At 32.1% G+C, this 25,224-nt stretch overlaps 2 protein-coding genes across 2 annotated transcripts; both read left to right on the forward strand.

Moving 5' to 3' along the window:
- The first annotated feature begins 529 nt into the window (after nucleotides 1-529).
- LOC131005958 (receptor-like protein 12) lies at nucleotides 530-12,362 on the forward strand. Its single transcript, XM_057933086.1, has 10 exons — nucleotides 530-583; nucleotides 1,901-2,030; nucleotides 6,936-7,079; nucleotides 7,257-7,328; nucleotides 7,401-7,622; nucleotides 8,652-8,795; nucleotides 9,761-9,904; nucleotides 10,080-10,151; nucleotides 10,619-10,690; nucleotides 10,828-12,362. Exons 4-10 carry the CDS (start codon nucleotides 7,307-7,309, stop codon nucleotides 11,313-11,315), a joined length of 1,164 nt encoding a protein of 387 aa, XP_057789069.1. The 5' UTR covers nucleotides 530-583; nucleotides 1,901-2,030; nucleotides 6,936-7,079; nucleotides 7,257-7,306; the 3' UTR covers nucleotides 11,316-12,362.
- LOC131012913 (receptor-like protein 9DC3) lies at nucleotides 11,378-12,079 on the forward strand. Its single transcript, XM_057940888.1, has one exon. The coding sequence runs from the start codon at nucleotides 11,378-11,380 to the stop codon at nucleotides 12,077-12,079; it is 702 nt and encodes a 233-aa protein (XP_057796871.1).
- Nucleotides 12,363-25,224: the final 12,862 nt, after the last annotated feature.

Raw genomic sequence — 25,224 nt, forward strand, 5'->3', positions numbered from 1 at the left:
GACTTACTTTTTAAGTTGGGTTGACCCTTCTGACGCCTTTACTTATGTACTCCTTACCCCCCAATGAAATATGAGTCGTATTCCTTTCTAGGCTGTCCTACGATACTTGTTACGTTTCTATTTATAGTAAATATGTAACCGACCGAAAATCGATCGGTTCGGTTAATTTTTTGCCGGTTTTTCTGTTGGTTCGGTTTCTGCAAACCCCTTCTTTCCGAGCGTTGTAAACCCTAATCGGTAAAAAATCAAAAATTAAATTTAAATTAATATATTCAGTCAATTACAAATGATTTTGAAAAATAAAATGAAAAAGGATTAAAAAACAAAGATTGCATATATAAACACTTTTTTACTTTATTACCTACCTACTTAAAACACTATAATCATTATTTCCTTAATCTTCGTACCCAAAATAAACTAGTCATGTTTAATGGGAGAGAGTAATATTTAAAAATATCTACTCATATTTTTCATGTTAAATCCACGATGATCTTACTCAGCTTTCACAATTGTATTTAATATTGTTTCTTCGAGTTCTCTCCTTGGCCGCGTTTCTCCGCCGCCTTCTTCTCTTCCATTCGAGGTACTTCCCTTTCTTCATCTAAATTAGGGCGATTTATATGCTGCCACTTTCTCAAACAAATTAAGTTGCTAATTTGCTGTAAATTAATGTAATTTGTTCCTTAAGACTTCTTTCATAGCTGTCAAAGCGATTAGAATTCGGTAGAATTTTCTGAAGAAAGGGCTGAATTTTTACTGAAATTGATTTGGTTGTATTAGGTTTATTGAATAGAATTACAGTTCTGAAGGTTGGGTAAAATTATAATGTTAAATTTAATTTAAACTGATCAAGGAAATAGAAATGAGGGATTTTGGAAGGGTGAATTAGGAGAGTGAGTTGTGAAGATGGAAAACAGAGGTGATCCTGAGCAGCAGAAACAGAATAATGCATCATTTGTTGTGAAAATCCCTTCATGTGAAGAGGTGGTTGAATAGAGAGACTTTGTGAGCTCAATAATAATGGGATTGGGAAGAGTGAGGTGTGAAGACCATTAATATGTGAAGAAACATAATATTTCCTATTGTAGAAAATAGGACCATTAATATAACTTCCAATTAATATTATTGACTATCACACAATTTTACACTTTGAAATGTTATAAAAAAATATATATTTCCCTTTCAATCCATTTCAGAAAATTGTCACTTTCTAGAAAATAATAATACAAGGCAGTTTTTCATAAGGAAAATGTAAATTTGTTTTGCCATTATCATGATCAAACCATTAAATTTGTTAAAATGTCCCACATTGGTTGGAGAAAGAGGCATGAACCAATTTATAATGGTGAGGTATCCCTCCACCTATAAGCTAGTTTTATAATCATTTCAAGCTTTCAGAATTTCATATGAAACGTAGATTATGGTGACAAAATAATGTCTTTCTCAACTAAATAAAGTTAAAATTTATTAGAGAAGCTTCCCTCATTTTTCCACAAAAAATGTGGAAATTAAATTTGCATTCCAGTTGACTTAGACTTGACTTGTAAAATGTCGATCTCTGCCACAATTGTTTTAGGTTTGAGTATAAATGTAGGATTCTTGTTTTCTCACTCACAATATGGATACATTTTCCCCATTTTTCCTTCTTTGGCTACTCATATTGTTCACTTGTCTTAGCCTTTATGCTGCACAGAACACAACTGATCAAATCAAAAGTGATGAATCCATACTTCTTGCCTTAAAATCCCACATCACTTTAGATCCTTACAATTACTTGAAAAATAATTGGACCAATGGGACCTCAATCTGCACATGGAAAGGAGTTACTTGTGATTCACGTCGTAGCAGAGTGACTAAATTAGATATCTCATACATGTTTCTCGAAGGAAGCATTCCACAGGAAATTGGAAATCTTTCTTCACTTGAGAGCATTATATTTTCAAACAACAACTTTAGTGGACATGTGCCAAGACAAATTGGGAATATCACACTGCTCAAGGAATTAGACCTTAGTTGGAACAATTTGGGAGGTATGTTCTTATATCTCTACTCAGAATTTAAATTTATGCACTTTTGTTAGTTAAAGAAGCACGTATTTGATTCGTAACATATAAATATGATGATCGAGTTGGTATAAAATTTATATAAATATAGAAATATAAAAACGTTTTTCGTGTATTGCAGGGATACAAATGCTAGCTAAATGTTAAAATTTAATAACAATTAGAAATTGATTTCTTTAGTATAATGTTAATTTAGAAAGTAACTTTTACATGAGTTCCATTAAAATACCCAAGAGCCGGATCATATCTTCTAATGGTATATATTTAGCTTTAAGTTTAAACCTTTTTAAATGAAAAAAAGCTACTCTCCCTCTCTCTCTCCCATAACAAACATCCACATTTTAAGAAAGTAAGTTCCACATTTTTATACTTTAATTATTTCCACCTAATTAAATTATATTCCTCTCACAAAATAAAAGTGGGCTCCACCGTTTTTTATCTTTTTACTCTTTAACTAGTGTGGCACCTGTGCGTAGCACAGTATGTGAACAATTTGCTAGAGTCGTGGAATTTACAAAATTGGGTAATTCTATTCATAACCCCCCGTTTTACTCCCTATAACCCCTTATATAAATTAATATTAAAAATATATACAAATTTACTATTTTAACCTATAAAATTATTTCAACGAAGGCCACTGCCTTTACCCTCTCACGCTCCGAACAGCAACAATGGCGAGCAAAACCGCCATCGGTGCTGTCGGCCAACAGCAATGGCCAAGACAGAGGACAAGCGTTTTGCAATATGTATGAATTTTGTCTATGTGGTTATAGATCATACACCAACAAATAAGCCTTCTTGAATCTGCTTCTCTCTTCAATTATAGTAGCCTTCTATTCCCTTTAAACAATTATGAGTATGAGTGAGATAAAATAGGTAGAAGGAAGGTGGCCGCTGCCATGCATTTCTCCATTACTGAAGAAAAGATTGCTCATAGCTCTGTTTGTTGTCTAAATTGAAAATCCTAATATGGTAAAGCCAATGAACTTGAAAGCACATGATGCTAATATAGAGAAAACAAGGAGGCTTGCCAGAAACTCTATTCACTATATAATAGAACTGTGATTTTTTGATGTAGATGTAGGGGCTATACAAACAATTAAATTTTAATTTAACTGCAAAATAAATTATATTTAATTTGAGACTATATAAACTAAGGATAAAATTGTAAACTTATAATTATTCTTTATTATTATTTTATAGGGTTAATTGCGTGTAATATCACGAACTTTGTCTAAAATCCATTTTTCCCACGAACTTTAAAAAATCCACAGATTATCAAATACTTTCAAAACTGTTCAAACTCCCCATATCAACTTTTATGATAATTACAAGCCTACCCTATATTCATATAAAATTATAAAAAGACCCCCACATCTATTCAATATTTCTACAAAATAATAAAAGAACCCCAACATGATATTATTCAGATTAAATTATTCTTATGAGTTTTATATATTTATTTATTTTCGATTTTTCATTTTATTTATATTTTGAAAAATTTATTTATAGTTTATTTATTTTTCAGATTATTTATTTATTTTCTGAATTTTAAGTTTATTTATTTATTTATTTTTTAATTTTCATTTTATTTATTTTTTGAAAAATTTATTTCTATTTTATTTATTTCCAGTTTATTTATTTATTTTCTGAATTTTCAGTCTATTTATTTATTTATTTTTGAGTTTTCAGTTTATTTATTTTCTGAAAAAATGATTTCCAATTTATTAAGTTTTCAGTTTATTTATTTATTTTCTGAATTTTCAGTTTATTTATTTTTGAATTTTCCAGTTTATTTATTTTCTGACTATTCAGTTTATTTATTAATTTATTTTCGAATTTTCCAGTTTATTTATTTATTTATTTATTTTCAAATTTTCAGTATATTTATTTTCTAAAAAAAATCCAGTTTATTTATTTATAGATAATGATGTGAAAATTCATAAAATAAATAAATAAACTGAAAAAAAAATTAGAAAATAAATAAACTGAAAATTTGAAAATAAATAAATAAATAAATAAACTGAAAATTTAGAAAATAAATAAACTGGAAAATTCGAAAATAAATAAATAAATAAACTGAAAATTCAAAAAATAAATAAATAAACTGAAAACTTAATAAATTGGAAATCATTTTTTCAGAAAATAAATAAACTGAAAACTCGAAAATAAATAAATAAATAAATAAATAGACTGAAAATTCATAAAATAAATAAATAAACTGAAAAATAAATAAACTAGAAATTAATTTTTCAGAAAATAAATAAACTAAAATTTCGAAAATAAATAAATAAACTGAAAATTCAGAAAATAAATAAATAAACTGGAAATAAATAAAATAGAAATAAATTTTTCAGAAAATAAATAAAATTAAAATTCAAAAATAAATAAATAAATAAACTTAAAATTCAAAAAATAAATAAATAATCTGGAAAATAAATAAAATATAAATAAATTTTTCAAAAAATAAATAAACTAAAAAATCGAAAATAAATAAATATATAAAACTCATAAGAATAATTCAATCTGAATAATATCATGTTGGGGTTCTTTTATTATTTTGTAAAAATATTGAATAGATGTGGGGGTCTTTTTATAATTTTATATGAATATAGGGTAGGCTTGTAATTATCATAAAAGTTGGTATGGGGAGTTTGAACAGTTTTAAAAGTATTTGATAATCTGTGGAATTTTTAAAGTTCGTGGGGAAAATGGATTTTAAACAAAGTTCGTGATATTACACGCAATTAACCCTATTTTATATGAGTGGCTATATGGAGTAAAGTGGAGGCTGTAAATAGAATCATCCAATATAAAATTGTCAAAATTGAATAGACCGAGCTAGATTGGGCCATAGAGCTTCAGGCCCAAAAAGATTTCAAAGCAAAAAATCATATAGCCTATTTTAGCCTGGTATATTTTTTTTGTACTATTGGGCCGGGCTGTATTGGTAGACTTACTTTTTAGTTGGGTTGACCCTTCTGATGCCTTTACTTATGTACTCCCTATCCCCAATGAAATATGAGTCGTATTCCTTTCTAGACTGTCCTACTATACTTGTTACGTTTCTATTTATAGTAAATATGTAACCGACCGAAAATCGATCGGTTCGGTTATTTTTTTGCCGGTTTTCGGTCGGTTCGGTTTCTGCAAACCCCTACTCTCCAAGCATTGTAAACCCTAATCGGAAAAAAATTAAAAATTAAATTTAAATTAATATATTCAGTTAATTACAAATTATTTTGAAAAATAAAATGAAAAAGGATTAAAAAACACAGATTGCATATATAAGCACTTTTTTACTTTATTACCTACCTACTTAAAACACTATAATCATTATTTCCTTAATCTTCGTACCCAAAAGAAACGAGTCATGTTTAATGGGAGAGAGTAATATTTAAAAAATTCTACTCATATTTTTCATGTTAAATTCAAGATGATCTTACTCAGCTTTCACAATTGTATTTAATATTGTTTCTTCGAGTTCTCTCCTTGGCCGCGTTTCTCCGCCGCCTTCTTCTCTTCCATTCGAGGTACTTCCCTTTCTTCATCTAAATTAGGGCGATTTATATGCTGCCACTTTCTCAAACAAATTAAGTTGCCAATTTTCTGTAAATTAATGTAATTTGTTCCTTACGACTTCTTCCATAGCTGTCAAAGCGATTAGAATTCGGTAGAATTTTTTGTAGTAAGGGCTGAATTTTTACTGAAATTGATTTGGTTGTGTTAGGTTTATTGAATAGAATTACAGATCAAAAGGTTGGGTAAAATTATAATGCTAAATTTAATTTAAACTGATCAAGGAAATAGAAATGAGGGATTTTGGAAGGGTGAATTAGGAGAGCGAGTTGAGAAGATGGAAAACAGAGGTGATCCTGAGCAGCAGAAACAGAATAATGCATCATTTGTTGTGAAAATCCCTTCATGTGAAGAGGTGGTTGAATAGAGAGACTTTGTGAGCTCAATAATAATGGGATTTGGAAGAGTGAGGTGTGAAGACCATTAATATGTGAAGAAACATAATATTTCCTATTGTAGAAAATAGGAGATTCACATTTAATTTAGTCTATTCTATGCTAGTGCCGGTCATTTATAGGCAATTAATATTATTGACTATCACACAATTTTACACTTTGAAATGTTATAAAAAAATATATATTTCCCTTTCAATCCATTTCAGAAAATTGTCACTTTCTAGAAAATAATAATACAAGGCAATTTTTCATAAGGAAAATGTAAAGTTGTTTTGCCATTATCATGATCAAACCATTAAATTTGTTAAAATGTCCCACGTTGGTTGGAGAAAGAGGCATGAACCAATTTATAATGGTGAGGTATCCCTCCACCTATAAGCTAGTTTTATAATCTTTTCAAGCTTTCAGAATTTCATATGAAACGTAGATTATGGTGACAAAATAATGTCTTTCTCAACTAAATAAAGTTAAAATTTATTAGAGAAGCTTCCCTCATTTTTCCACAAAAAATGTGGAAATTAAATTTGCATTCCAGTTGGCTTAGACTTGACTTGTAAAATGTCTGCCACAATTGTTTTAGGTTTGAGTATAAATGGCATTTGGTAGGATTCTTGTTTTCTCACTCACAATATGGATACATTTTCCCCATTTTTCCTTCTTTGGCTACTCATATTGTTCACTTGTCTTAGCCTTTATGCTGCACAGAACACAACTGATCAAATCAAAAGTGATGAATCCATACTTCTTGCCTTAAAATCCCACATCACTTTAGATCCTTACAATTACTTGAAAAATAATTGGACCAATGGGACCTCTATCTGCACATGGAAAGGAGTTACTTGTGATTCACGTCGTAGCAGAGTGACTAAATTAGATATCTCATACATGTTTCTCGAAGGAAGCATTCCACAGGAAATTGGAAATCTTTCTTCACTTGAGAGCATTATATTTTCAAACAACAACTTTAGTGGACATGTGCCAAGACAAATTGGGAATATCACACTGCTCAAGGAATTAGACCTTAGTTGGAACAATTTGGGAGGTATGTTCTTATATCTCTACTCAGAATTTAACTAGTTTCTATTGATAATCTAGAGATTAGTTGATAATGTCATTCAATTTGATCATGTATCTCTTGTATGCATGTTAATTTCATCATTCATCATTCACGTCTGGATACGAGTGACTAAATTAGATATCTCTTATATGGAACTCGAAGGAAGCATTCCACAGGAAATTGGAAATCTTTCTTCACTCGCTTATCTTGATATGAGTGGAAACTCTTTTCATGGTACTATACCTCTATCCATTTTTTAAATTTGTTGTTAGTAGAATCTGTTTATTTATATGCTAATCCTATCAGGTCGGCTACCAAAGGACATTTGCACGCACAATAACCTTCAAAGACTTAAACTAGTGAACCTATCCTTTAACAATTTGGAAGGAGATATACCATCGAGTTTGTACCAATGTCCACAACTTGAGAGTATTCGCTTGTCAAACAACAACTTTGGCGGATATGTGCCACAAATTTGGAATATCACACTGCTGAAGGAATTAGACCTTGGTTCGAACCATTTGAGGGGTATGTTCTTATCTCTATACTGAGAATTTAACTACTTTGATCCCTTACTAATCTCGTTTCTATTGATATTCTTGAAATTAGTTGTTAATGTCATTTCAATTTTATCATTTATCTCTTGTATGCATGCACATCATTAATTTTAATTTCAGATTTTTGAACACGAGTTGATTTTGTGTGAATGCTAACCCCACCACCCAAACCCGGCCAGGACTTGGAAGAATCGAACTGAAACCACCAAAATGATTTGCACGCTCGGGCGTGTGCAAATCATTTTCAGCCGTGCATTTTTATTTTTCGACGGGAAATAAATTTTATTGTAGAAAATCATACTCTCTCCATCCCAACTAACATAGATCAATATTTCTTTTTGGGTTGTCCCAATTAAGTTGATCAATTTCCTTATATGGAATGACTTTTTCACTTTATTCACTCTATTCACTTTATGACCAAACACATTTTAAACACTAAACATTAATTTCTTAAATTTCGTGCTGAAAAGAAGTTGATCATGTTAGCCGGGACATTTTGACATATATCATTTTGACATTTTAGTATAAATGGCCGAATACATTATTTAAAAATTAATTAAAAAAAAAAAAATCATTGATCTAGCAATACAATAATTGTGTTGTAATTACAACTTTTCTTACAATTTTCTTACGCGAGTACAATTGTACAATAGTGTAAGCAAGTGTTTATTAGTTCCTCAAAGGGTATATTAGTTCATTCACCTCAATTTTGGCACATATTACATGTTTTTATAAAAGTGGACATTTTCATATAGAACTTAAGAAAATGACCATTTTACCCCATTGACACTTATTTTTACTCTAAATTATTCCTCAAAAGTAAGTGTTTATAATATGATAATGAATTAATAGTAATTTGGGTATAAATCAAATTTAGTGGCTCAATAATTGCACTTTCATGCTCATGTGGCATATATTAACTCGAGCCCATGGTGGCTCTGGTTTGCTCTTATTTTCTTTTACTACTTCAACTATTTTTTTTATACTCATTATTTTACAGGTGATATTCCGAAGGAGATTGGTTATCTTAATTATTTAGAGGTCTTAGACATGAGGAACAACAAATTTAGTGGACGATTACCAAGACAACTTTGGAACGTCACAACTCTTCGTGAATTATACATTGCCAACATCCCTTTAATTGGTATGTCATTCCTCTTTCAGCTAATTCTTTTTTTTTTTTTTTTAAACAAATAATTTTAAAGATTGCTTGGATTCGAACTTGAGACATTTGTCTAGGTATCAACTGCATTTATTGTTATTTCTAATAGGCCAAGTGTTAATGATATTAATCTTCTGGTTTCTATCCTTTATTTTGTTCTTTGAACATTGTGTGTAGATGAGGGATTGGGATGTAGCCCACGTTTGGTTGGGTGTTTTTAAAGGTTGAAAAGGGACTCAATTAATTGAATCCATTACTTGTTGTTTGATTTGGGTTACCCTCAAATAAAAGTAACCCAATCACCCAATTTGTTACCCCTCAAAATAGAGGGGAAATAAAAAAAAGAAAATCCCTTACTAATGATTCATTTCCATTGTTAAACCAAATACTTAATAAAAGTAATGGTTATTGTTACCATTCCACTCCTTTATTTGATTCCATTCTCTTTCTATTCCTCTACTTGAACCAAACGAGCACATAGTCAAAATAGATGCGAGGTAAAAGAAATATATTAGGTTTTGGGTAACTATTTTTTTTCATTATAACAGATATATATAGAGGAATGTTTGGGTGTTCAGTGAAAATGTTAGAAAAATTGTGATCTTGTGAATTGGCACTTTTATATATAGTTCGTTTGAATTTGAGCAACGAAAATTCAGTATTGTAGTATAAATCTTAAATTCGTTTGAAAAGGTTTTATATGTTTCCTCAATTTTGCTCCCTAATTAACTTTCTTGATTAGGATTTTGGATTGTATATAATCGCTTTGACTCTAAAATGAATTGTTTACAGCTCAGCCCATTTACTTGCAGATTTGTATGTCACAAGTATGTTCCCTTTCATAAAATTAGTTTTTTAATACTTATGATTTCGGAGCTCATACTATTTGTAAAATATGATTATACCTTATTCAAATTGAGTTGTCATGATTTAACACAATTTCACAGGTGGTATTCCAAAAGAGATTGATAATCTTAATAATTTGGAGATATTAGACATGAGTTACAACAATCTTTGTGAACCATTTCCAAGACAAATTTGGAACATCACAACTCTCCGTAAACTACACCTTCGTGATGCCTCTTTATATGGTATGTCCCTTTCACAACATGATGCCTCTTAAATTCATAAGCAAGACTTTGTTTGTCGACCAGCATTGGTAAAATGATATGTGCAAGTTTTTCTATAAAGGAAGTAGATTTGTATTCTTATATATCCAAATTATCTGTCAAGTAATTCCTGTGAAGGTTTGGTACCAACTTTCAGGTATAATACCATCCACCATTGAGAATCTATCAAATCTGCAGTGGCTAGAGCTCTCTTCCAACCAATTAAATGGTGATTTATTAAACATTATTTTCCCTTTTTTTCTTTCAAGTGCGAGTTCAGATAATAGACAAATTTTGCTATTTCCTTCGTCATTGCATGTACTGTATGAAATAGAACATGATTGATATAAACTTTTAGAAACTATCATATGTTTCTAATTTTGTTTTTTAGCTTGCTGGCTTGTTCTCATATGATTAAATACTCCATACCATTGTTGGATTTTCTGTTTCCGTACATACTGGATCTTCTATTTTCTCAATGTTACCAAATGATGTGTTAAATTATGATGTTGTGGAGTATACGTGGTGTGTATAGGTGCTATAGGAATAGAAGATGTAATAAGATTTGTAAAAAAAGATCATTTAATAATTAAGTACTTCATGTGAATTAATGTTGACCAAGATATTCCTCGATCTCATAAATTTATTATGCTCTATCTTTAAAGTGATTTGTGTGAAGGGTTCTCGAATTTTCAGGTCCAATACCATCCACCATTGGAAATCTATCAAATCTGCAGTATTTACGGCTCTCTTCCAACAAATTAAATGGTGAGTTTCCATCATCCATCTGCAAGTTTCAATGTTTGTTTTCAAGTACATCTGCTCCATCTTTAAATTTTTTTAAAAATGTCTTTCTTCTGCTCCATCTTTAAAGTGATCTGTATGAAGGGTTCTCTAATTTTCAGGTCCAATACCATCTACCATTGGAAATCTATCAAATTTGTGGGGTTTATGGCTCTCTTCCAACAAATTAAATGATGAACTTCCATCCTCCATCTGCAACTTGACATCCCTTGATGTTCTTCTTCTCTCAAATAACAGTTTGGAAGGGACAATTCCACAGTGCTTTCAAAACTTCCAATCTTTGCTCATCTTTCATTTAAATGCAAATCACTTTAGTGGCCTCATTCCATCAATATTCATAAAAGGGTGTAGTCTTATCTCCATCAATTTGAGTGGTAATAAATTGCAAGGAAGATTACCTAAATCCTTAATCAATTGCAAAAGTCTTAAGAGCCTCGATGTCGGAAATAATAGAATACTAGACAAATTTCCATTTTGGATGGAAGCTCTTCCTCAGCTTCGAGTGCTAGTTTTGAAGTCTAACAAATTTGATGGTAACATGTCGTTGCCTTCACAAAGCTACCTTTCGTTTCCCAAGTTGCAAGTTTAGATATATCGAGGAATGCATTTGGGGGATCTCTACCTCAAAGATATTTCAATAATTTTAGAGCAATGATGGATGTGAAGGAAATTCAAACTGAAATATACAATTATGAGGATTTGAATTTTGTAGCTTACATGGAGATGACAATCACCTTGAAAGGTCAAGATCAGTTATTGAACAGATTGTTGGAAGCCTTTACAATCATCGACTTATCCTCCAATAAATTCTCTGCGACTATTCCACATTCCATAGGTGATCTTAATTCTTTGAGATACTTGAATTTGTCCCATAATAATTTCATGGGACACATACCTGCATCTCTTGGAAATATAAGTGTGCTTGAATCATTGGACTTGTCATCGAACAAATTGGATGGAGGAATTCCAAGTGAATTGACGAGGTTGACATTTCTTGAGAAATTAAACCTTTCAATGAATGATCTCGTGGGGCAAATACCACAATCTAACCAGTTCTCCACCTTTGATAACGATTCATACGTGGGAAACTTGAGATTATGTGGAGTTCCATTGACGAGAAAATGCAACGAGGAGAATGGGCAGCTGATCGGGCCAGAAGAAGAAGATGATGAAGAAGAAGAGTATGGATTTATAGATGGATTTGGATGGAGAAGTGTGGTGATGGGATATGGAAGTGGATTCATAGTTGGAATTGGAATTGGTTACATTATTATTAGAAATGGAAGGCCAAGTTGGTTAGTAGAATTCTTTTTTGGCGTTGGATATAATAAGAAGAAAAAGAGACTCAATTGAGTAACACCAACAGAGAGGAGGAGTTGATACTTTGTTTTGAAGATGGTTATTTTAATCTTTGTGTCTTACTTTTTCTTCATTTTAATTGTTTCTCTCTTTCTCTTTTATCTTTTTGAATTAGGTCGACTTACATGCTACCACTTTCTGAAACAAATTAAGTTGTTAATTTGTTGTAATTCATTAGTTTAGTTTGCTCTGTGAGACTTCTGTCGTGCTAAGATATTTTGTAATTGCAATTCCGTAATAATTCATGGAGTTGAGGCTGAATTTTTCCTGAATTTAATTTTGTTGTACACTAGACCAAATATCCACACGTGGTCGGTGAGACAGAATCTTTTGGTGCATCAATTTTGCTACTTGAATTAGGTCTCTTAGCATAAATTATTTTGGTTGTGTCAAGTTGATTGAATCATATACTATTGAATACATTGTTAGAAATGATGCTTTAATGCATTTCATGATTGATATAATTATAGTTCTGAAGGTTCAATATGTTATAATGTTAACTTTAATTTAAAATGATAGGGAAATAGAGAGACTTTGTGAGCTCAACAATAATGGAAGTTGAATAGAAAGGAGGGATTTGGAAGGCTAAATTAGGAGAGTGAGGTGTGAAGATGGAAAAAATAAATTTATGGCTGAATTAGGAGAGTGAGGGGTTGGGGAAGATGATGATATGGCATATTTTTCTTTTCTTTTTTTCAAATTTTTTTCCCTCATGTCAATACTATGTCCATGTGTCAATTTCCGACTACCACCTTGTCGATTTCGGTTGCCACCGTGTAATTTTCGGCGCAGACGTAATAAAAAACCGGTGAGCGGACAAATTTGAGACAAAAATGAAAGGTTATGTATAGGCAATTACCCTTATTTAAAATCACATCTCAATGAAGTTGAGAGGTTAATATTTAATATAGTTTCTCCCAATTCTCTCCATGGCCGCGTTTTCTCCGCCAGTGTCTGGAACATCAGTAAGTAAGCCATCATCTCAGTGCGCATCACCCGTTCCGACTAAATCGTTCCGCCATCGCTTCTGCTCTTCCATTCAAGGTACTTTCCCTTCTTCATCTGAATTAGGTCGACTTATATATATACTATCACTTTTTGAAACAAATTAAGTTGTTAATTTGCTTTTTACAACTTATAAATTCAATTATTCAAATACTATAATAACTTATAAGCTTTTGACATATTAAATTTTATAAGCCCTTCCTGTCTTTGAATAGTGAGGTCTCGGGTTCAATTCCCACTGCTCCCCCTCCCCAACTCCCCCAAGTAAAAAAAAAAATGTTATAAGCTGTTGGAGCTTATATACTCTCTAAAATAAACTTAGACAAACTTTATTTCATGAAATTCCATTTAGAATTTAATAATTATAATTAAGATTTGATTATGGGTGGATGCAAATTAGACCAAACATTGGGCCAATAATGTGTGCTCTGAATAAGGCACTCGGTTCGAACTTCATTTCAAAAGAAAAAAAAAATTATCAATTGTCCGAACTTTTATTCCTTTTTTTTGTCCACATATTTTTTAAAAATAAAGGCCAAATATATATATATGTCAATGTGAGAGCCTTATGGGCCGGGCTGACATGGTTTGGTCAGAGATCAGCCCAACTTTTGATTCAGACGTATATAAGGTTAGAATTGATTCATAATTACTATACAAGGGTATTGTCTTATTGAATATATATTTAGACATAGGGAATGCTCAAATAAATGCACGAGATTGTGTGTATTGGTTTGGAATTCTGTTGGATTTTTTTGGATTTTAAATATATATTCAGACTGTCTTTTTTTCTCTCTATACATTTAGCATTCTCTATCGATATATTCCCTATATAAATATATATTTTCTTTTTTCTGAGAATTACAAGAGGTATTTATTACATAATCAAATAAGTAATTCGCACGCACGCGGGAACTCTACTTTTGCAGATGGTCACACACCACATACTATTCAGACGCATACATACACTCATATTCTTCACATATTTCTTTTTGGAGATGAAAATTGCCTTTAAAGTGAAGAGATGATACTTGCTCCAGTTATTTTAATCTTTGTTTCTTACTTTTTCTTCATTTTAATTGTTTCTCTCTTTCTCTTTTATCTTTTTGAATTAGGTCGACTTATATACTACCACTTTCCAAACAAATACAATTCAATATCTACACGCGGTTGATGAGATAGAATCTTTTGGTGCATCAGTTTTGCTGCTTGAACTAGGCCTCTTAACATAAATTATTCTGGTTGTGTCACATTGATTGAAACATCTACTATCGAATACATTTTTAGAAATGATGCTTTAATGCATTTCATGATTGATATAATTATAGTTCCGAAGGTTCAATATAAGTTATAATGTTAACTTTAATTTAAACTGATAGGGAAATAGAGAGACTTTGTGAGCTCAACAATAATGGAAGTTGAATAGAAAGGAGGAGGCTGAATTAGGAGAGTGAGGTGTAAAGATGGAAAAAATAAATTTGTTCTAAATAATGAAAAAAAAATAATTAAAAATGATACAAAATTGGAAAACAGTTCGTCTAATTTATATCTTCAAAGTTCGTATAGTCTCTCAAGTAATATCAAAGTATATTTAATAAATTATTCTCGAAATTGTCTCGATAATAAATGAATTAATTTCACGCACATTTAATTTAGTCTATTGACTCTAGTGCCGGTCGCCTCTGAAATATTGAAATGGGCATGTGGAGACCATTAATATTATTGACTATATCACGCAATCATACACTTTAAAAAGTAATAAAAAAATATATATTTCCCTTTCAATCAATTTCAGGGAATTATCTCATTCAAGAAAATAATACAAGGCGCAATTTTTCATAAGGAAAATATACAGTTGTTTTGCCATTATAATGATCAAAACGTCCATTAAATTAAAATTCAAGAGATTTGATGTGTTAAATTGTGACGATGGAAGTTGAATAGAAAAGGAGGGATTTGGAAGGCAGAATTAGGAGAGTGGGGTGTGACGATGGAAAAAATGAATTTGTTTTTTCTAAATAATGAAAAAAAATAAAAATAAAGAAGAATTAAAAATGATAAAAAAAATTGGAAAACAGTTCGTCTAATTTATATCTTCAAAGTTCGTATAGTCTCTCAAGTAATATCAAATATATTTAATAAATTATTCTCGAAATTGTCTCGATAATAAATGAATTTCACCCACATTTAATTTAGTCTATTGACCCTAGTGCCGGTCGGCTATGAAATATTGAAATGGGCATGTGGAGACCATTAATATAATTAATATTATTGACTATATCACGCAATCATACACTTTAAAAAGTAATAAAAAAAAATATATTTCCCTTTCAATCAATTTCAGAGAATTATCTCATTCAAGAAAATAATACAAGGCGCAATTTTTCATAAGGAAAATATACAGTTATTTTGCCATTATCATAATCAAACCGTTAAATTAAAATTCAAAAGATTTGAATATAAATGTCAATTGGTAGGCTTTTTGTTTTCTCACACAATTAGCACTCACAATATGGATACATTTTCCACATTTTTCCTTCTTTCGCTACTCTTATTGTTTTCATGTCTTAGCCTCTCTGCTGCACAGAACATAACTCAAATCAAAAGTGATGAATCCATACTTCTTGCTTTGAAATCCCACATCACTTCAGATCCTCACAATATTTTTAAAAATAATTGGAGCAGTGGAACCTCTTTTTGCACGTGGAGAGGAGTTACTTGTGATTCACGTCGTAGCAGGGTAACTGAATTAGATATCTCTGATATGGGACTTGAAGGAAGCATTCCACAGGAAATCGGAAATCTTTCTTCACTCGTTTATCTTGATATAAGTGGAAACTCTTTTCATGGTTGTATTCTTCTCTATCCATTTTTTAATTTGTTGTTAGTAGAATCTATTTTAATTAATTATATGGTAATTCTATCAGGTCGGCTACCAAAGGACATTTGCATGCACAATAACCTTCAAAGACTCAAACTACTTAACCTATCGGCAAACTACTTGGAAGGAGATATACCGTCAAGTTTGTATCAATGTCCACAACTTGAGAGTATTGACTTGTCACGCAACAGCTTTGGTGGATATGTGCCTGCACAAATTTGGAATATCACACTGCTTAAAGTATTAGACCTTAGTGAGAACAATTTGAGAGGTATGTCTTTATCTCTATACTGAGAATTTAACTAGTTTGATGCCTTACTATTTCATTTCTATTGATAATCCAGAAATTGGTTGATAATGTCATTCGGTTTAAACGTAGATTTTGGGGTAAATGGCAAAGCTACGGCTCTTGCGTCTAATGATATTCTGCAGTTCCTCAGTAACATGATGTATATATAGCTAAGCAATTTATTTATTCTTTTTTCATTTTACTTTCAACTTTATTAATACTAATTCTTTATTCAGATGCTCAATCTAACAACAAAACCGGGCATACACCTAAATCTAGATTCGAAATATTATAGTCTCCAAATATAAAAAACTAGTGAGTATTTTGACGTGGAATTATTTTAAATTGTAATTTAAATTAAGTTATAGTATTATTTTTTGTAATGCTATTATCTAAGCTGATTTGTGAGATTATATCGTCTGGAGTTTGTAAAGTTTGGTCACAATACACTTAACAAAAACTTAACAAAATTATTAAAATTTGTGCCGAAGCTATTTAGGTATATTTTTTTTTTTTTTGCGTACGGAGGGTGTATTTTATACCATAATACTTTATCAGGCCGCCTACCAAAAGACATTTGCTCGCATAACAACCTTCAAAGACTCAAACTACTTAGCCTGTGGGGGAACAAATTGGAGGGAGATATACCATTGAGTTTGGGTCAATGTACACAACTTGAGAGTATTGACTTGTCATTCAACAACTTTGGTGGAAATGTCCCTCGAGAAATTGGGAACATCACACAGCTTAAGGAATTACGCCTTAGTTGGAACAATTTGAAAGGTATGCTCTTGTCTTTATACTAATAATTTAACTTAAATAGAAAAAATATTAATTTATTTAACTTATTTTTTAAAATAAAAATAAAATTTAGTTATTTTATTATATTCTCTACATTGTAGTTTTTTATAATTTTTTGTAACTTTTTTAGTTTTATTAAAAAATAAATTAAAAATAAAAGATGCAAAAAAAATAACTACAATATAGATAATACAATAAAACGACTAAATTCTATTAAATTAATTGAAATTTTTTCTATTCAACTAAATTGTGGGTGACCAAAATGTGGATACATAGATTTATTGAATCTAATAACCATTATATAGGTTCAACAAGTTTTGAAAGATCACGTTAAGTACTCAAAATATCACAAGAGATACATACATACATTCATTTAATTTCATATAGTTGGACAATGTTACTTTACATTTCATAATTGATAAGATGTATGGATATTTTTATTTTCATTATTTGAATTTTTTATATTAGTCCCACCCTTGTAATAGGATATTAGCTCACGTAATAGTATTTATGAAGGTCTTGAGATATCCTAAAATCTTGCTTATGTTATTTTTATTTATCTAAGATAATCGTAAACAATAATTATCAACACACCTTTTGTTTATATCCACAACTTCCCCCATTGACGTTCACATTTTATTTCTTTGAGTTTATTTCTTTTCGCCAACCGTCACCAAATTTTCTTTGGATTAAAATATTGGCCAACAATCACTTTAGTTCGTGTATCGCGATGCATGAGAAGGCGTACTAATTATATAATATTTATGATTTTGGAGTTCATACTATTTGTAACATATAATTATACCTGATTCAAATCGAGTTATCATGACTTAACACAATTTCACAGGTGGTATACCGAAAGAGATTGGTAATCTTAATAATCTAGAGAAATTAGCCATGAGTTCCAACAATCTTAGTGGACCATTTCCAAGACAAATTTTGAACATCACAAGTCTCCGTCAACTATACCTCGGCAACACCTCTTTAAATGGTATGTCTGCACTACTCTTTAAGCCAAAACTTTAGTGAAAGAGTTTGGTATATCGTAACTAGCCATGAGAATTGGAAATAATATGTGATACACATTTAGTCTTATGCTTAAGTCAAAGTCTATTGCCCGTCGTGTAAGAGATGATTATATTTCCCTCTCAATTGATTTTTGAAAATCATTGCATCCAAGAAAAATAATTGAAAGCAATTTTCCATATAGAAGATGCCATTAATTTTTTTATAGTTAAGAAATTTAATTATTCATTTGTCATTCCATGAGCCTTAGAGATCCGATTACTTATTGCAAGATATAGCACCGGAAATCGAACATACTTCAAAAGAGGTGAAATAGTAATAATTTTTTTGCAAGATATAGCACCGGAAATCGAACATACCAGCTTCAAAAGAGGTGAAATAGATCCGATTACTTATTGCAAGATATAGCACCGGAAATCGAACATACCAGCTTCAAAAGAGGTGAAATAGTAATAATTTTTTTGGGAATTTATACTGAGAGGTATATATGTTCTTATCTCTATACTGAGAATTTAACTACTTTGATACCTTACTATTTCATTTCTATTGATAATCCAGAAATTGGTTGATAATGTCATTCGGTTTAAACGTAGATTTTTGGGAAAATGGCAAAACTACGACTCTTGCCTCTAATGATATTTTTCGGTTCCTCGGTAACGTGATGTATATATAGCTAAGCAATTTAATTATTCTCTTCTCATTTTACTTTCAACTTTATTAATACTGATTATTTATTCAGATGTTCAATCTAACAATAAAACCGGGCATGCACCTAAATCTAGATTTGATGTATTGTAGTCTCCAAATATAAAAAGCTAGTGAGTATTTCGACGAGGAATTATTTTAAATTGTAATTTAAATTAAATTATAGTAGTATTATACACATAACAAAAACTTACCAAAATTCTTAAAATTCGTGCTGAAGCTATTAAGGCATATATATTTTGCGTACGGAAGATGTATTTTATCGGTAATACTTTATCAGGCTGCTTACCAAAAGACATTTGCTCGCATAACAACCTTCAAAGACTCAAACTACTAAGCCTGCGGTGGAACAAATTGGAGGGAGATATACCATTGAGTTTGGGTCAATGTACACAACTTGAGAGTATTGACTTGTCGAGGAACAACTTTGGTGGAAATGTCCCTCGAGAAATTGGGAACATCACACAGCTTAAGGAATTACACCTTCACCAGAACAATTTGAAAGGTATGGTTTTATCTTTATACTAATAATTTAACTAATTATCTCGAAATCAATTGATGATATATAACATCATTCAATTTCATGCTTTGTTTTCAAGCTTTGCATTGTTTTACAGCTCAATAAATCTATGCAACCACATTGTGGCCACCCACAATTTAGTTTAATAGGGAAAATTTCAATTTGTTTAATTTATTTTTTAAAATAAAAATAGAATTTAGTTATTTAATTTATTGTATTCTCTACATTATAGTTATTTTTTTGTAATTTTTTTGCAACTTTTATTTTTAATTTATTTTTTAATAAAAATAAAAAGTTACAAAAAAATTATAAAAAAATAACTACAATGTAGAGAATACAATAAAATAACTAATTTTTTTTTCTATTTAAGTGAATTGTGGGTGGCCACAATTTGGCTATTTAGCATTACTCTTTACATTATATCCATCATATGAAAAAAGATTATTGGAATTTACCATTTTGTCATAATTATTACTCATTTTTCTCGTTTTGGGGTTTGAGAAGAAACGGATTTTGATGTCAAATCTAATAACCATTAGAGTTAATTGCCTATAAATACACGAACTATACTCAAATTTTGGTTTTTGACCAAATCTATTTTTTTGGTCAAAAAATACCTAAACTTTTATATTTTTGGAATTTGACCGGAGCCGAAAGTTCGTCGGCTAATAAATTGATTATCTGAATTCTGATAGGCAATCCGAAGGTACCGTTGGAAAGCTCTTAATGTTATTTTTCTAATGATACTTATATTGTTCGGTTTTGATAATCGGAAGTAGTAAAAAAATGGCATGAAAGTCGAGGTCACGAAACTCTATATTTTTTCCTTTTTTCGACCACTTTCAGTTACCAAAACCCAACGATATAAGTATCATTAGAAAGACAACGTCAATAGCTTTCCAATTGTACCTTCAGTTTGGCCATCAGAATTCAGATAATCAAGTTATTGGCCAACGAACTTTTGGGGTCATGTCAAATTCCAAAAAATTAAAAGTTTATGTATTTTTTGACCAAAAAGATAGATTTGGTTAAAAACCAAAATTTGGGTATAGTTTGTGTATTTATAGGCAATTAACCCTAACCATTATAGGTTCAACAAGTTTTACAAGATCACGTTAAGTACTCAAAATATCACAAGAGATACTTATATTCAATTAATTTCATATAGTTGGACAACGTTAATTTACATTTCATAATTGATAAGATGTATGAATATTTTTATTTTCATTATTTGAATTTTTTCAGTCCCACCCTTGTAATGGGATATTAGCTCATATAATAGTATTTATCAAGGTCTTGAGATATCCTAAAATTTTACTTATATTCTTTTTCTTTTCGTATATCTATGTATGGAATTCGGATTATAGTCTCCTTTTTCTGCATTTGCAAGATAGGGGAGCAGTTTGAAGTGGTATACCACTAATATACTTTATAATCAAACATAATTTATTAACTTGACATTATTTCACAGGTGATATTCCGAAAGAGATTGGTTATCTTAATTATTTAGAGGTATTGAGCATGAGCAACAACAAATTCAGTGGACGATTACCAAGACAACTTTGGAATGTCACGACTCTTCGTGAATTACACATTGCCAACATCTCTTTAACTGGTATGTTGTTACTTTTTTGCTAAATTTTTTTATTGAGATATTTGGTCTGAGGCATTAACCACCTTTATTGTTATTTCTAATAAGCCAATTGTTAATCATATTTATCGTCACTTTTCTGTCCTATTTTCTGTTCTTTGAACATTGTATATTACTGCTTTGACTCGGTTTACAGTTGAACAAAGGATTAACCTTAGCAATAAATTAAATAAATGACTTTTTAATTTTATGTTAACAAATTATAACCAATTCGTAAATATCAGAGAGACCACTTAACTTAATTAATACTATTGATTACTTTAGTAGACTCTAAACCGAATTGTTTACAACTTAGCCCATATCACAAGATATATTGATCCGTATCAATGGTAGAGCAATTCGAGTAGCTCAAACTCCAGAATCAAGAGAGAAGAGAGAGGTTTGATAACTATCAACCAAAATATTCATTTCTTCTTGAGTGAACTAAGAGATTACAATATTTATATAATTGATAATGATAACCTAATGGGCTTTGGGCTGAGCATAAGTGGACTAAACTAGAGCTTGGGCTGAGTGTATCATTCCCCACTCCTTCACAATCACCTTGTCCTCAAGGTGAAGTTGTAAAGAAAGAAAAACAGCTATGGGAGATGATTTGGCCCGCTAATTGCAAAAACAAAACTAAATAGTGCCAAAATACAACTGCCCTACACATGCTCGATAAAAGCTACAACTGAAAATCAAATAAGAAGCTTGATAAAACTACGCCCACCATGTGCTCGACAAAAGTTTCAGCTAAAAACTGATGCGGACCAGCTAGGCATGCCCACGAGATCCGGCGGCGGTTCGCCACATAGCTGGACTTCTTGACCAAGTCCACGATCCTTCTCCTTGACGTCGACGGCGTGATGTGGCGCGGTTAATAGCAGAGACAAGCCTTGAGGCCGTGGAAGAACCCCAATTTTATAATCTCGGAGGAAGCGACAGAGACGATGTAGTAGCCCGCTATTTTAATTATGATTAAAACTAGTAAATGCAAATTTTTATAAATGAATCCAGTTTATGGTCCTGATTTTTTTTATCAGAGACGGAGTTATTATTTTAGCTTTATACTTTTATAATGTATGAGAAAAACGTGACAAGAATTATTGAGCCATTCAATAATTATTATTTCCAAGTTATAACTGACTTAGCAAAGTCATGTTATTTATTAATCGAGAAACAGAAGCAGTTATATTTTATTAGTGCTACTAGAAGTCGAGGAATTATTCCGACTGCAACATAGATTAAATCTACGGATTTAATTTAAGTCATATTATAGTTTTTCAATATTGGAAACAAGGAAGCAGATACTAAACGGATACAGAAATGCGATGATTGAAAATCGAAGTCAGTATTTATTTACAGTTCACAGATTACAGGCTAGTTCCCAGCTTGGGGAAAATCGTCTAGTATATTACAAAAGCAAAAGCTCTTCAATCAATTAAAGTTTAGATAAAGTTATTATTTCCATCTTTTGCTAACGATGTACACGTCTTTGCTCTCCACTCAATTATTCATTCAATAAGCACCAACGTTCCAAGAGAGAAAGTATTGCAAAGTTAGTGGAAAGAAAAGAAAAAGTGGCTCACTTAATGCCTTCACTCAAGTGTAGGCACATTAGTCAATAAGAGATAAAATTTAAAAGTAGAGAATGTAGAGGAAAGAGCCGACCATCAACTCCACTCCACGCCACCACCATTTGCTTTCTCCACCAACTACACTCCTTTTTCCCCACCACACTCAAGTGCACCACCAAGTGCACCACTACTCCTTCTTAGCCTACATCTTCAGCCCACGCGTACCATTTTCACTCCCAATCTTCACAAGGGAATCCACCAAATAATAGGAGAAATCTGCATTCATTGCCCTGCTGCCAAAAATTTCAGAGGTAAGCTTGGTTCAATTTCTTCACCTTTTTCCATATTCCACCTGCATTAATACAAGAACAGCAATCTTGAATTATTTCAGAGCTATTCCAGTTCATCTAGTACCTCAACAACAGCCAACCAAACATTAAGATTATTACACATTTCTTTCAACACCAACAGCAAGCAATCAGTTCAAACATATTCAAGGTAATCATGCTATCCTATTTTTCATACCAGTGAGCATTCATATCAAAGCATGAGCATGATCAGTTTTAAATATAGAAGACCTTATAGACATCTTGAACTTAGCAAATACACCAACTAGATCTCATGTGAATGACAATAGGTATGAGCACTCAATAGTGCTTAAAACAACTCTTATGCAAGGCAAGAACAGGCTGCACTTTTGCACCCTAAGAATATAAGATTGTAGAGGATGAATTCCTAGACTACCTCTATTTGAGTGACTAAGACAAATCAGTGAAATCCCAAACTTCAAAGCCACACGCCATTAATCCCTTGCATAATCGACAATATAGAAACTAAGAGAGTTGAGTTATGTACTGCCAGACTAGAATTTCCTATTCACAGTAGAGTATTACTAACTTAGCAATTAAGAAGAAGAGGAAGATAGAACAAAGACTTAGCTTATGGAAGAAAAGAGAGGCCGACTTCCTTGTTCAGTCCAGCTGCAACGACGGAGATAACGGCGACAAGCTCCTGCTACCTCGTCGTAAAACGGGAACAACAGCAACGGCGTGGCTCGAACTCGACAACTGCAACGGAGTATAAACGGCAACACTGACTCGCGGACTCGCCGGCCTCCACTGGTGGTGACGACGGGGCCTCTGTTGACGTCGCGGCGAGAAGGGAAGGCTGACTGCCTTGACCGGTACCGAGCCGAGCAGCGGCTGCTCTGCAGCGGCGACTCGCCAGAAATTCAGGGCGTTGGAGCTGGAGAATCACTGAGGCCGACTGGAACCATGAAGGAGAGGAGGCCGACGGGCTCCAGGCCGGAGCAACGCCGCTCCCAGACGGCGACCGGTTGCCCAATTTCGAAAGGGTAGCAGCAGCGATAATTTCTTGAGAATCAGGGCTCGATGTTGGGGAATCGATGAATTGAGATGACAGGATGAGAGAGCGCCAGCTGAATCGCCGGATTTCGGGCGAAGGAGTAGCAGCGACAGCGGCGAGGACTTCTTGAGTTAGGGCTCGACTGGTTTGAGGAGAAGGGGACGAGCGGCTCTTCCAGAGAGAGAAAGGCGAGATTGGATTTTGAGGAAGAAAGAAGACGACGCCGGTCGGAGCAGGCGGTGGCCGAACGGAATCTCGGTGAGAGGAGAAGAGGCCGATCGGCCGGCCTTGAGGAAGAGAGGGAGCGTCGGTTCTTGAGAGAGAGAAAAGAGAGAGAAAAACGTTTGAGAGTTGAGAGAGAAAGAGAGCCGAGAGCTTGAGAAGAGAGAGGGATTGGGCTATGTTGGGCTTACCCCTATTTTAATTAATTGGGCTAAATTGTGAGCTTGTTTATTTTAAATAAATTGGGCCAACTGATTTTTGGGCTTTATTATTTATTTAAATTGGGCCATCTGATTTTTGGGCTTTATTATTTATTTGAATTGGGCCAACTGATTTTTTTGGCTTTATTATTTATTGTAATTGTGCCTAATTTAATTAATTCATTGGGCTTTGTTATTTTATTCCGATTGGACCTCCTAGTTATTTTCTTTGGGCCTTTGTTATATTATTTTTATTGGGCTCGATTTAATTAAGGAGTTGGGCTGATGCATATTTTATGATGGGCTATTATTCTAGTCTTATTTATATTTCGTTGGGCCAGTTTAATTCATCATTTGGGCCGATTAAATTGCCTTTTTGGGCTAAGATTAATTCTTTTCAGTCCACATTAATTATTATTTGGACCCCTATTTTAATTGTTTTGGGTCGAAGACTTTTTAAGTTGGGCTTTAATTCTTTTAAAGCTTGAGCTGAAGTTACTCCTTTGAGCTAAGCCTAGCAGTATCAATTTTTGATGGAGCCCAATTATTTATCAGTAATGAGCCGCCCAGTTTATTAATTAATGTTTTTGGACTTCCGACTTTAAAGCAAGCCATTATTGTTTATTTCATTTAAGCCACTGGTTTATTTAATTAATTGGCTACTCTCTTTTGAGCCTATTAATTATTTGAGGTTACGCTAGTAATGATGTTTCTATCGAAAAGCCCGATAATTTCTACAAGGTCACACCTCGTTTAAAGCCGAGTTAGTCCTTTTTCAATCAAGTACAAATGCGAGGTTTATTTCACGACTAGAATATTCCGATGAGGAAGGAATAATCACAGTTTTATTCGACCGCGCTAGACGAGAATTAGCTAAATCTATTAACAAGGATTAATAGTAGAATTCCCGATTAT

The sequence above is a fragment of the Salvia miltiorrhiza genome, chromosome 1 (genome assembly GCF_028751815.1).
Source record: "Salvia miltiorrhiza cultivar Shanhuang (shh) chromosome 1, IMPLAD_Smil_shh, whole genome shotgun sequence".
NCBI lineage: Eukaryota > Viridiplantae > Streptophyta > Magnoliopsida > Lamiales > Lamiaceae > Salvia > Salvia miltiorrhiza.